The 14,069-nt window shown below is 38.9% G+C and overlaps 1 protein-coding gene across 6 annotated transcripts in view; it reads left to right on the forward strand.

The window, feature by feature from the left end:
* The window catches only part of map4k5 (mitogen-activated protein kinase kinase kinase kinase 5), a 33,083-nt gene that overhangs the window by 4,891 nt on the left and 14,123 nt on the right, over positions 1–14,069 (forward strand). For 4 of the 6 annotated variants that reach the window (XM_044165749.1, XM_044165748.1, XM_044165752.1 and 1 more), the window contains exons 3-15: positions 104–161; positions 5,469–5,559; positions 6,562–6,626; positions 6,760–6,815; positions 6,909–6,956; positions 8,471–8,513; positions 8,620–8,692; positions 9,186–9,317; positions 10,128–10,190; positions 10,311–10,392; positions 11,254–11,370; positions 12,275–12,353; positions 13,103–13,174. In XM_044165749.1, coding sequence (XP_044021684.1) covers positions 104–161; positions 5,469–5,559; positions 6,562–6,626; positions 6,760–6,815; positions 6,909–6,956; positions 8,471–8,513; positions 8,620–8,692; positions 9,186–9,317; positions 10,128–10,190; positions 10,311–10,392; positions 11,254–11,370; positions 12,275–12,353; positions 13,103–13,174 — 979 coding nt within the window. The remainder of the gene's footprint in view (positions 1–103; positions 162–5,468; positions 5,560–6,561; positions 6,627–6,759; positions 6,816–6,908; positions 6,957–8,470; positions 8,514–8,619; positions 8,693–9,185; positions 9,318–10,127; positions 10,191–10,310; positions 10,393–11,253; positions 11,371–12,274; positions 12,354–13,102; positions 13,175–14,069) is intronic. The other 2 variants (XM_044165753.1, XM_044165754.1) reach the window with 1 other exon arrangement.

Genomic DNA, 14,069 nt, shown 5'->3' on the forward strand with positions numbered 1-14,069 from the left:
GATTAATCTGTTGACAGCTGGGACAGTCGTTTAGTTTTAAAATAATAGTGAAAAATTGTGATATTTGTAGCCTTGCTGACATTTGTGCTGTTGTGTCTTTCAGGCTCGAAATATTCAAACTGGGGAGCTCGCTGCTGTGAAGATCATAAAGTTGGAACCAGGTATGAGTGATCTTCTCATTATCTCAGTTTTTCTCATCACAGTGAAGAAAAAAATATGTTGTTGTCTGAGTTTTCGTCAGAGCTGAAAAATAAGGAGAAGTCTGGAAAATAAGTCTGGTATTTACCAGACTTATTTTCCAGACTTCTTCATGGTTTTGACTGGTAAGCACAAAAAGTACTAAAAAGACTGAAAAAATGTTGTTGTACAGTGCCAATACTCATGACTGCAAATATTTATGTGCTCATGGACCCAGTTGTTTTACATATTTTTATATTTTTTATGTGAAATGATAATCTTTGGTTTATAGATCAGTCCACAGCCCTGCTCTCTATATAACGTTAATTTGGATATTGACCTAATTCTGGAAAAAGTAAATAATTTGTAAAAGAACATAAGCGATGTGATATGAGATCTTCTTATGTGAAGAAGGAGAGAAGGACTTTTCTGACTGTGCCTGGCTCTGTGGTCTGTGCTGGTGATGACCTAGTGACAGAGTTAGTGTGATCCAGATTAGTGGGATTACGATGAGGGCTTTGTACCACCGGCAACCAGACTGAGCTCAGCTGATAACCAGTCAGTGAAGGAAGAGATTCACTTCTGTTTTCTCTTTCATTCATCATGTCACTGTCGGCGTTGGGCTGGGAGTGAGAGGATGTGGGACTAGTGGTATGTTTTTGCCTGAAGTTTACACACGTTGTTTTCCTCAGATCTCTCATCTTGTTCTGTATTTGAGCTGTAATTTCAAAATTCTCACTTATTTTTTAAACTTCCTGATAGGTCTGTGGAGGTCTTGAGCTTTTATTTTCAGGCATAGACATATTCTGCTGGAATATAGGAGGAGGAGGGATTAGTGTATGTGTGCGTGTGTGTGTGAAGCAGAGGATTAGGGGCCTAGTTGTAAATTGGAAGAAAAGGCAGAAGAAGAAAAGGGGAAGCATTTTTCTTGCTGTCATGACATTTGAGGAAATTGTAAATCCACACTCTAGGGCTGCAAATTATGATTATTTTCATTAGCGATTAATCTGCAGATTGTTTTCTTGATTATCCGATTAGTTGTTTTGTCTATAAAATGTCAGAAAATAAAAAAATGTCCTTCACAGTTCCCCCAGAGCCCAAGATGATTTAAAGTTAGTATTTAATTTTTTTATTTTGTCTGACCAACAGTCCAAAACTAAAAGATATTAAATTTAGAATGATTAAACAAAACAAAACAGAGAAGGCAGAAAATCCTCACACTGGAGAAGCTGAACGAGCATTTTTGGCTTTTTTGATTGAAAAGTGACACAAACAATTATTATTTTTATAATAATTAATCTGTGATTAATTGGCTAATCGTTTCAGCTCAACACACTCACTGATCTACATTCTCAGTAAATATCATTTGTGGAAACTTTCAAACTTAAATGGTAAAAGATAAATGAAGAGTACAGAAATAATTCACAGATAAAGAGTGAAAATGGGCCTACTATACAGCTTAGGTTTAAGTCAAGTTAAAAATAGTTTAGATCAGTGTTACAGTTCAACAGGGTGGATTTTCTAGTCAAAGATTGTCCTACGTTCCTGTACATGTACGTAAGTTGCATAGCCCTGGGCAGGTTTTCCTTAGATCTTTAAACACCTCTTCATATTTGTTCTGTTCATAATCATATCTTTTTTTGAGATGAAAAGAGGATTAACCCAGCCCAGGCCGTCCTTAGCAAGAGTCACTCCTTTCTGTGCTTCAGGTAAACAGCTTTGGGTGGACCACAGAATCGAAACAGGTTGGACCAGGAGGAGTGACGCTGGTATGAAGAAAGGGGGGTAGAGAGAGAAATGCGATAGGAGTGGTGAAGCCCTGCAGGGGCTGTATTGCACAGAGCAGGTTAAAATCTGATAAATTGGATGGTAAACAACAATTGAAGTTAAAATTAGTGTTGGTCTATACTCACTGACCACTGTGCGAATATGGAGAAAGGAGAGAATTTTTCTTTTTTTCTCTTGCAGTGTACAAACTTTTTGTAGGCAATTCTTTCACACTATTACTTCATCTCACTTTACCTGTTTTCTTCTTATGACAGTTTTTATTTTGTTTTGTTGTTACTGTCCCTGACAATTTGGCATCTCTTAGCAGTTTCCATTAGAAATTCTGCTGCAAGCCATTTGGGTGTGGAATAACGTCTCTCATCCCTGTAAGCATTTATTTCATTCTATTATTATTTCATATATTTTTTATGTCAGAACAGAAGCAGCAACTTTTTGAAAAGTTTTCAAATCTTCATGGATCTCCTCGGATGGTTTCATGTTTATTTAAAGATAAACTTTGTTTCTTCAAAGATGTCATATTATGGGTAAACTGACAGAACATCCATTAAATCATATTGGTGTGAGATTGGTCAAGACTTCAACCCACTGAATTGAAACCTAAAGCGATGACTGAGGATGTGTATATTCAGAGAGCAGAGGGAAACGTTCTGAGAGGAAGTGGCTAAACTCTTAGGCCTCACCTCACCAAGATGAGAAGATTGTCTTATGTTTATTTTTTGCTGTTTTTTTTTTTTTTACCAAGCTCAGAGTCATTTCACTGAAATTACCCTTGCTCAAATTTTTGTGGCTCCTTGCACCATTTTTCTCTGTGTCTACAGATATATTTTTTAAATGCTTGTGATCAACACAGTAGTTCCTCTTAATGTGAAATACCAAATAATAAATAACACTGTAAATACAGATGCAGTAATGCAATATGTAATTGTAACCTAATTAATGAGTCCCCAAAAAGTGTGACTTTCTCTTAGCATTTTATAATGTGGCAAATGAAGAAGACTGTGGGAAATTGTCCATATTTGTCATCATTACAGCTGTGTTGAAGCTGTAAAGCACTAGCTTCTGTGAGACTGAGACATTCAGCAAGTCCTTATTATGCCACATAAAAACAATAAACAATGGAGAAAAACACAACTTTAATTTTACAGATAGAAGGGAGGGGTTCAAACTGAATATTATTGGCACTTCACTATAGCCTCTGTTAACATTCTTGAGCATACTTAATTTATTCTTGTTACAGACTTGTCAAGCATCTATAACAAGAATAATAAAAAGAAATGGGCATGATTAGCTTGTAGGAATAAATCACTGAAGCCAAGTCTCGAGCATGGAGAGACAGGACTGTGGCAGGGTGCTGAGTAAATGAGAGAAATCTCATGAAGGGGATTTAAGTAGGAAGTTAAGTCAAGCTATTTAAAGTCATATATTGATAGCAGCATCCCAAGCTACATGTAAAACCAGTTGGATGTACACTCCACTCACACTTTCCATATACATATTGCATGTTCATAATACATCCTCCCACTGGTGACTTACTGTTGCACAATCAACATCTCAGTTGGGTAAAAGCTAAAAATGTTTTGTGACATCCTCCCTTTGATTAATGGATACGGTCAGTCATATTCTGTATTTTTGTTACTGTCAACAAATCCCATGAAAAGACCAAAATACTTTCTAACTTACCAACTCTCTGTTGCACTCAACCCCAAGCCCATTGGTTCTTACTGAAGATGTAAATCTTTAAAAATAACCGATATTTAGTTTTGTTTAAAAAAGACTCAGTAATTTCCTAAAATAGCTGGACACTGTATTTTTTCGTAAACGTTACTCAAACAGTGGTAAACAGTACATTTGTCGGGGACTATTTTCAGCTACGGATTAATACACCTTTGTTGCTCTCGTGAATAGTGAGAATAATGCAGTTGAATGACGTCGCTTCTGACGTCTGCTCTCCCTAAAATACGCCCTGCTCTCTAAATATCGACATCGGCCACTGAAAAACCCATATCGGTCAACCAGTACTTTTTATGTGATTTGTTGACAATAGGTTATTACCAGGCTTGTCCCTTAAGGCCTCCATCTCCCCTTCATGATTGAACAAGTTTGGTTAGTGAGACAAAGGGATACCACATGACACTTCTGATTAGTCTGTTTCATGAAAAGAAATATGATGTTTGTAATATATTGAACACTTCAGTCACTAGGGATGCAGGTACACAGTTGTTGTTGTTGTTGTTGTTTTATGTAGTTTAGACATCTAATAGTTCCATTATCTCAAGTCTTCTGATGTCACTAAATACTCAAATTAGAAGCTGAGTTCAAAGCTGATGGAAATTCACTGGTTTGTCGTGTATCAGCAGGATAGTTATGCACGTGTTGGCTTTCCAACCAGACTTTATTCAGACACTCACGTGAAAGAGCCTAACTCCTCCCAGGCAGACTGAAAACAGGACTGCTGCACAACAGTCTGACTGGGTACAAACTGTTTGTGTACTCAAAAAAGCCTCTGTGGTCCAGGATGTATCTCCATTTATCATGTTTACTTCCAAAGTTCAAATACCCCTGTATCACTTTAATTAGACTACACCACAACTCCCCTGGTACAGTGTCTGCAGCTATATATTGTAGTACATTGCAGGTCAAGTACTTCTTTTTGTATTCAGGCCACAGCAGGTGGTTGTTGTCAAAATTTGCTAGACTTTGATTAAGGGCGAGCAGAATTGACACACTTGACCATATGCAGGAGAAAAAAAAGGGTTTGTTAACAGTAATTTCCACCACAAGTAATGTGAATTTTTTTTGGCAGAGACTGTATCCTTTCAATGAGCTTAACCTGGACTGCTGCCTTTGATGACAGTCTGTTGATAGAGCACTGAAGCTGGCAGAGTCTGGGAGATCTTAACCTCCTGTTAATGTATTCCAGGGCCGTGTCTCTGCACAATTGGGAGCAGCTGGGCTTACATATTTTTGTCTTCTTACCTCCTACTGGTCGGATGTGTTAGAGTGCTTTGCTGAACTGGAAAGCAGCCTGAATATTAGCCTATACCACATAAACTTTAAAAGTACAAGGTGTTCCTTCAGTTGTTATTGGCTGTTCTATAATCTGCTGTATTTACACAGAGATGAAATATTGAACCATATAGTCAGATGGAAATATGGGAAGACTTTGTTCTGTGGTTTTGGCAAACTAAAAGGAAAGATTTAAGTGTTTTCTAAAAGCTAAAGTTTAAGGCTTGCAGAACCTTTGTATCATCCGAGATGCTTTGAGTGGTTATTTTTGTCAACATTTCAAATTCAAGGTTTTGTTCTAGTGTCAAAAACATATATTTTATTGTGTAGGTTTTGTAGATGAATCATAACTTAATTTCATGCCCGTAATCATTTTGCGAGGTGTTTATCTCCAAAATGGAAAATATCTCATTTTAAAATAAAAGAATTCCCTGTACAGAAAATGAAAATATAATTTTTTGTCCATGTGTCTGTGTGATTTCTCCCTCTGTTTCCAGGGGATGACTTTTCCATCATACAGCAGGAAATCTTCATGGTGAAGGAATGCATGCACCACAATATTGTGGCCTACTTTGGGAGCTACCTCTGGTAAGGGCCGGCTTAAAATACTCCTGCTTTGTCATTTTATACTCAGTATTTTGTCCTAACAAAATACACAGCCAGTCCAAGGTATAACATTTAGGGAATTCATATGTTACTGTCAAAGGGATTTAACGAGCCGCTGCCTGAAACTAGTATGACGTATTTAACTACTTAGTCACACCTCTGTGTGAAAGTATGACTCAAGCTCTTCAACTGGCCTGACTGGTGCTGACTAGGCACTTCAGTGCCAGGATGCGGCTCTTATGTTTTAATGGAGCCTATGTTTTGTGGCTGGTATCTGAGAGGAAGCAGGGCCAGTCCGCCCACCACTGCCTCAGACTTCCAGCAGGTTTAACTGGAATATGAGCCTCTGATCTGTTTTATTTGGCTGTTAGTGCAGAGAGATGCATGTCTTATCGCAGCAGGCATGTCTTGTACGGTCTCGCCACACAGAGCACAAATGGTTACTATAAAATGTTAATGACCCACCATGCATCCATTATTATAAAACTGGATTAATTGTATTAGAACAACCACCGTTTTATTTTGGGAAGTTTAAGTTTCCTTTCAAACTTGTTTCCTGACCTAAAATCATTTCCATGTCCAGCTAAAAGATGTGAAAAGTAGCACAGTTGTGATTGGAAATCTGGGGCAGCGCACAGTTTCATCGCCTCTGCTGGCCAAGTGTCACAGTTTGATCACAGTCACACAGTCTTATTTTTAGTTTTTGTCAGAGGGTTGACATCATTTTTCTAATCGCCCCTCTCAACAAATCAAACATCCAACTAACTAACTACAGAAGCACTAACCTTTGTTTTTGTTTTTTTTACCTTTCTGCATACGTACTTAACCTTGTTCATTAACATGTGTTGGTAAAGTTGTTTCAGGAAGGATTAATTATATTTTGCTACTTGTCAAAATATTTGGCTACTTAGCTGTATAGTAAGTGTGTCTAGCTAACTGGCGAAGCAGCAGTTCCTAACTTGAAATTTTCACTGATTTCATCAGTCGAGAGAAACTTTGGATATGTATGGAGTACTGTGGTGGAGGATCTCTGCAGGACATTTATCATGGTGAGCTTTTCTCTTATTCATAACGAGTAAGATGCAGTCATAAAATGGTTTTAAATGCTGTTCATACATTGTAAAATCCATCTCTGCCTTAATCCTTACCCTGCAAACGTGGAATTAAATTGTGTTGTTTTAGTGACGGGACCTCTCTCAGAGCTTCAGATAGCATATGTCTGCAGAGAGACCATACAGGTAATTGCACATGTAAATATTTGTTTTAATTAATATTCCAACGTTTGGAATTCAAATTGAGCTCAATACAGAATACATTCATTTCCTTCACAGGGTTTGGGATATCTGCACAGCAAGGGCAAGATGCACCGTGACATCAAGGTAAGATATCTTTTCTATTTTTTATTTCATTTTTTTGTTCGCTTTTAGCTTTAATTTTATCCAGGTCAGGCCCATTCTTATGTGCCACGCACAGACAATTGGCCTATGCCAACAAGGCAGGTAAATACTAAAATCTTTAAGCAACAAAAGCTGCTTTTCCACCCAAAGTACCCAGAACTTTTATCCCCAGGAACTATTTTTCAAGGAACTAAAAAGTTCTTCAGCCCATTGTTGCGTGCGTTTCTACCGCAGTCTAAAGACCCGGGAAGATTAGGCAAATTACACCCATTACGTTACACCCATCACACAGCTGCACATCTGTTGTTTTAACTTTAAACACATCACCTGCAATTCAGCATAAGGTCCTTTGCTTATTTTAACCTATGCACTCTCACTTGTTTTCAATACTGAGGTTACCGATGTATAATGGTGAAATTGAGAGCCACTGCTTCCTCAGAGCGTTGTAAATATTAGAATGTGGTAACACATGCATAGGCATTACATGCCTTTTTACATATATAGTAGTATATACTTGTTTTCAGATACAAGAACAGCCACTATACACACATTTGGTTCCACAACTATTTGTTAATCTGCAGAAATATAAATGTGCAAAATACAGCGTGCTTCAGCAGAGGCATGGGACGAGGACTGCTGGTCGCAGTAGTAAACACACTAGTCTCAGCCTGCAGTTCACTTCACCCGTCCGTTTCATCTGAAAAACACATTGGAAAAAAAGCCCAGCAAGCACCACCCCGAAAGTACCGGTACCTCTGAAAAGTACTACCCCCGAGCAGGGACCTTTTTGGGGGGTAAAAAATGTCCCGGTACTTAATTTAGACCGTGGTCCCTGTGATGGAAACGCAGTCCCTGGGGAAAGTTCCTGTGGTCGAAACGCAGCTAATATAAGAGGGGGGAAAAGAAAAGGAGAGGTGTGAGACTGACAAAGAGAAGAAGCAGTAGCACAGCCTTAAAACAATCAATGTCACTTTAAATGCATCTCTTGACTTCTCTCTGACACTGCAGCCCTGCAGAGGTGTGAATTAAAGTCACAGGAAAAGTGTAGCTGGGGATTTGCTCACTCGAAAGCATGTGACTAATGGTGTCAGTTTTGTGGTTGGGCTGAAGTTGATCATGCCTGGTGCATGCACACAGGCTGGAGCCTCAGTCTCATGTGTTATCACAGAAGGTCAGGGCTAGACGTATTATCTTTACTCAGCTCTACGCAGCAAGCACTTCCTGTTTCCTCTACTCTCAGTGCAGGATGCCAACAGAAACACTGTCAGTAGAACTGTCAAAAAGCTGTGATGCTGGTGCGACTTTACTGGCAGTCAGATCAGTAACAGATGTTACTGACAAAGTTTAACACATAATTGGCACTTTGTTATGAACCAGTTGAGCAACACATCAACTCAGCTCAGTATTTTAAGCCTTGGTCTCATGATACTAAAATATTATTATGGTCTCTTGAATGTATTTTCTCGAAGTAAAATAAATATTGTGCCCACATACAGGGTGCCAACATACTTCTTACAGACAACGGAGATGTGAAGTTAGGTAAGTTGCTCTTTTACGTTTTAATTCTCAAGGACTTGAATTCCTCTCTAGCGTTTAGGCGCATGTGGATTACATAACTGAAAAGCCCTTTCAATCCTTGTTACAGCTGACTTTGGAGTTGCAGCCAAAATAACAGCTACCATTGCCAAAAGAAAGTCCTTCATTGGAACACCTTATTGGTGAGTGTGTCACCCTTATCAAATGAGCCACTGGGCGTTTGACAGACTTTGTTGAAGAGATTCAAAAACTGCGTTTTTTTTGTTAGTTTTATTCAGAGAAGCAATGCTGAAACACTTTCAATTAGAAACTAAAACATTGATGATGAGGTGTACAAGTGGTTAGATAGATGCTTCACTTGAAAGATACAAATTCAAACTCCACAGCAGCTAAATTATTTTTGAGCGAGACACTGAATCCTGTCACTGACTCTGACCTCTAAACACACCTTTACTTCAAGGAGGCCTAATTGCCTTAGAAGTTTTATTTAAATTTTATTTATTTGAGGAAGTTCAAGGCTTTTTTCAGACCTGTTTCCTGACCTAAAATAATTTCCATTTCCAATCTCGTTATTAGTATCAGTGTTGGTTTTCATTTCAAGGAGGCATCCTTAACTAACCTTTCATCCATATTTTTGGAGAGTTGTCATTGATTTCTTGTCCTGAATTTGTGTAGGATGGCTCCAGAAGTAGCCGCAGTGGAGAAGAACGGTGGCTACAACCAGCTGTGTGATATCTGGGCTGTTGGCATCACATCCATAGAGCTGGCCGAGCTACAGCCTCCAATGTTTGATCTACACCCAATGAGGTATGTTTTACTTTCCTCAAAAATGATGAGTCAGGCCTCCTCAGTTGATTCCTATGGTGCCATGATATAAAAATTTTCTCTTTGCTCACCACGAGGTAGGGCACAGCGCATAGTGCAAACACTTGGACAGGTAAACGGGCAGTGCGAGTATACGTCATCAAAAAGTGCGCTAAGCTAACTTTAGCAGTTCATAAACTATATGCCTATTTACAAACGTGGGAGCCCCATCTGACTGCTGACATTTCGCCATGCGTTACTTTTCCTGGCGAGATCGTAGTATGTTTTTAAATGCTGTGTTATAGAGTTCAGGGAACTGTGAAACACAGAGTATGAGTTTTTCTTCCATCACTCTCTACCTCCCCTGCTTGATTATGTTGCTTCTGGCTACGTCGCATACAGCTGTTATCTCACTGGTTGCGTTTTGAAAGGTCAGCGGCAACCAAGGTCAAAGCTGAAATAATTTGAACTTTGAGTGCAGCGCTTAGTGGCAATTTCGAGTGGTACGCTCCGCCGTGGGTTGCGCTTCACCTAATTGGGCGCCACCGCTCTCTCCATAGGAAACCAGCCAGCGCAGAGCAGCTTTACCGCTGATCATGTGTGGGAGCCTTTAGGCTACTTTCTGCTTTTGTGTTCCTCACGTCTTTTGATTACTTGAATGGTCATTCTGTTTAATTCAAAGTACATTCAGGCTGTTATTAGAAGATATTGTAGGCCTTTTCATTCCTTACTTTGGGTCACCTTACTTAAGTATATTTCCGTCTTTAAGTCTGTCTGAACCACTCTTAATCCATGTTTTTTGTTTTTCCTTAGGGCCTTGTTTTTGATGTCGAAAAGCAGCTTCCAGCCTCCGAAGCTAAAAGACAAAAACAAATGGTTAGTACCCCAGAATATTCAGTGTGCTATTCTGGGATTACCTTATGATATTTTATACTTTGGTTTTAGAGGATAATAGTGATGATAATTGCATTAAAACAAAATCATCTCGTTCCCCAGGTCCACTGCCTTCCATAACTTTGTCAAAGTGTCTCTGACAAAGAACCCAAAGAAGAGGCCCACTGCAGAAAAACTTCTGTCGGTAAGAAATCTCATTGCTCTCTCAGACATATCGTAGACATTGTATGGTAGGAGATTGAAATGTTTGCAACAAATAATGTATTGAAGTTTTTTAGCCTGAACCTATTCACAATGGAGAATTTTCATGTTAGCTAAATCTCAAAAGTCATGTCTGTGTTCTGTCTTTTTACGGTTTCTTCCTTTAGTTGCGATTAGAATTGCATTCACTATATTTTTAGGTTTCCTTTGCCATTTGTGAGTCCTTTAGGCCAGACAAAGTAGTAGAGGATCTCAGTTGACCCAATGAGCTTCTGTGTGGTTTGGCTGAATTTCTAGATATTTGTGTCAGAAGTCAGACCCTAAATTGTTGTCTAAAATCCAGTTACAGCATATTTATTAAAGTTATTAGCTTTTCCGTTCTTTAATGTCAACAAAGCCTCAGTCCAGAGGAAGAAGCCGAGGCTCCATGCACTAAAAATAACTATCTTTTAAGGAGCAGAACTGCTTCTTAAAAGATACTTTCTATCATCATAAATTTCAATTCAATTCAGTTTTATTTATATAGCGCCAATTCATAACAGAAGTTATCTCATTGCACTTTTCCTATAGAGCAGGTCTAGACCGTACTGTTAAACACAGTGCGTATCTCTAAGGAAAGGTGTCTCATCCTAACGGTCCAGGAATCTGATGATTAATGCAGACGGTTTAATTACTCTATAACAGTGAAACTAAGATTTGACATCCATTTCTGCAGAGATTTTAATGTTTCAGGTTGCATATACATTGTATGTGAGATTAGGGATGTCAGACAATAATCTAAACTATTATTCTCAAATTATGCACCACTTTATGATAACCTACAATCCTGTCTTGTTTCTTGCAGCATGTGTATGTGGCCCAGACGGGTTTGACAAGGAGGCTCGCTGTTGACCTCCTAGATAAGATGAACAACCCAGACAACCATCAGCATTACAGTGAGGTGGACGATGATGACCTCGAGGTAATGTCTGATTGCATCACATATTCTTGTAAAAATAGCACCAAGACTGTGGGAAATTCGCCTTTGCTTTGAGAAATTAAGAAGGAAATTGAAAGTCTACACAGCCTACAAATAAGTGATCAAAGATATTGACACACAAAAATAAATACCTGGAAATATGAAAAATGCTGAATTTTTTTTTTGACTGTCTGGTTACAGGACAAAAATGTTTTGTTTTTTTATACAACAAAATGATTGAAAAAACAATCCCTCCCTGTCAAATATGATCCTACCTAACCCTGTAGTAGACCAGACTTTAATGCAAACAACGTCAGCTCTCTATCAGCAGTGAATATAAATATTAGCACAGCATGTTTTTTTTTCAGCAACTTGGCAATAAAAGATAAAAGGTGAGCTTCGCTGAAGTGTGTTTTCATGTTCCCCTAAAACTTCCCTTCCCCCTCTTCTTGATTCTCTACATTGACATTATTATTCCAACTCGATTCGACATCACATCTATGTGGCAGCCAAAGAGGTGGTACCAGTGCCTTTTTAAAAGACCATTGTGCTTTTCTCCCCCTGACAGCAGTAGCACTGTCTTGGTCACCATGAATGAAAAAACCCTGAGGCTATTGACTGCAAGCAATGGAGCCTGTTGCAAACAAACAGCCTCTGGGATGCATAATAATGTGATGATGCATAAATGCAGTACAAAAAGTAGCTCTTAGTTCTGCATTAACTTGACAGTTTTAAAATTTCTTTCTAGAGATTATTTAAAAAGATAAATGTCATAACTGTGCCAAATGACTCAAGGCAATGCAGCGTCTGTGTTATATAATCTGATAACACTTTACCCACTTGTAAAGTGCTGCTCCCACTGTCAAAACCATAGCTATAAATCTATCTCCGTCACTCTTTGTTTCAGCCCCTCTCTGCAGTCAGACACACCATCCGCTCCACCAACAAACAAGCCAGAGCTGAGAGGACACGCTCAGAGATAAACTGTAAGTGAACAAAAAGCCCAAACCCATCACCAAGACCAACCCTCCTGCTGTGAATCTGTCCTGTCATTGGTCAGCATGTCAGTCAGCCATTCTGGCTATTTAGGATGATATAGGCCCGGCGGCTTGTCTGAGGGTCATCCTACTAATCCTGCAGCACTGGCTGGCGCTTTTCCAGACCACAGCATGTGGTAGTGTGTATAAAAATAGCATGGGGATACACGGAAGAGAAAGTGGATGTAGTAGAGTCCATGATGCTTCTGTGTAGTGTGTTGTTTTCAAGTAGCAAGTTAACTCCCTCATTTTTTACTCAATGAATAATGTGAAATAGCTTGTCTGAAGGGGTCGTAAAGGTTTCTTGAGGAATTTGGTTTTCAGTCAACAGTTGTTGGTACTGAATTTGGCAGACGATTCAGCTTAATAGATTGTGTAAATGTGTTATTTTTTAACCCTTCAGGGAAGTTGTTGTGTCTGTGTTGTCGTCAGTTTTTGTAGATAAAGTTGAACGCTGTGTTGTGCTTGTGTCAGAAGTGTGACTGTTTCTCATTTCATCATTTTGGGTTGATGTAGTAACAGTCCAGTGGTGAGATATGTGTCTTTTGTTGGATGTTTGTCGTATTTGTAGCAATACGTACTGTGCTTCATTGTGTTTTGTGCTTTTTCGTACTGTGATCGTTTGTACCAGATGCACTTCCTGTTTAGTCTTATTTATATTTCTCACAATTACATCTGACTTTCCCTCCTACATGAAGCAAACAATGGGACAGACCAAGGAGGGCCATGCTCAAGTCCTAGCTTCACTGAGGGACACAGGGGGGATGCAGGTTAGTGACAGTGTAGTGAGACAGTGTTTGTTTGCATAATTCCCTAGCTCACTCCTAAGACTTCCTGAGAAATAGGATAATGTTGTAACACACAACAGAACATTGTGTTTGAGATTTAAGTGGCACTAATAAGGTGAGTTCCTCTGCATGGGGTGGCTACTTACTATTTCTTTAGCTTTAGAATTAGGTTGAATAATTTGGACATCGTGACATCTTGGTTCCTGTTAGACAGACTGAAATAATGACATAATAATGACATTGTAAATGACTAATCAGAGCCTAACAAGTTAAGTTTGACTCATATGTATCACCTGATTCCTCAACTTCACTTTCTCAAATTTTTTGCTGTACCTTGGCTTCGTAAGTCTGTTAGTGATTCGCCTCCTCACTGTTATCTGTGTTTTAAATGCTGCAGCACCTCCACATTATCAGCATACCTCAAGCAGAAAAACACACTGGGGAAAAAAAATCTGTGGTCTGAATTCTTGAATACAAGGTTTCTTTGTTAATGAGAAGCTGATTGTGTGGCAGTATTTATTGGCAGGTTGGTTGATTTCTTTCGCCTTCATAATTACAGCAGGATCACACCATGTTTATACTGGACACTAAACCATTCTCCTCTATGGGATCAACTGTTTGAAAGAATGTAACCTCAAACATAAACTAAGACAAATCTGTTCCATGATTTCTTTGTAATTCTTGCTCTCTCACCAATATTTCCCCAAAGTGAACAGATCTGGTTAGTGTCAAATGTAATCTGTGTTTGTCTTTGGTGACCGACTAGTCTTTAGACTCCAGACCAAACATTCACATAGTAGCATAATAAATCAATTAAGGTGTTTTGGCAGGTACATTGTAGTGGAAGCAGCTGATCTGCTTTTGGTTTGTTCTTACA

This window comes from Siniperca chuatsi, linkage group LG15, assembly GCF_020085105.1.
Source record: "Siniperca chuatsi isolate FFG_IHB_CAS linkage group LG15, ASM2008510v1, whole genome shotgun sequence".
Lineage (NCBI taxonomy): Eukaryota > Metazoa > Chordata > Actinopteri > Centrarchiformes > Sinipercidae > Siniperca > Siniperca chuatsi.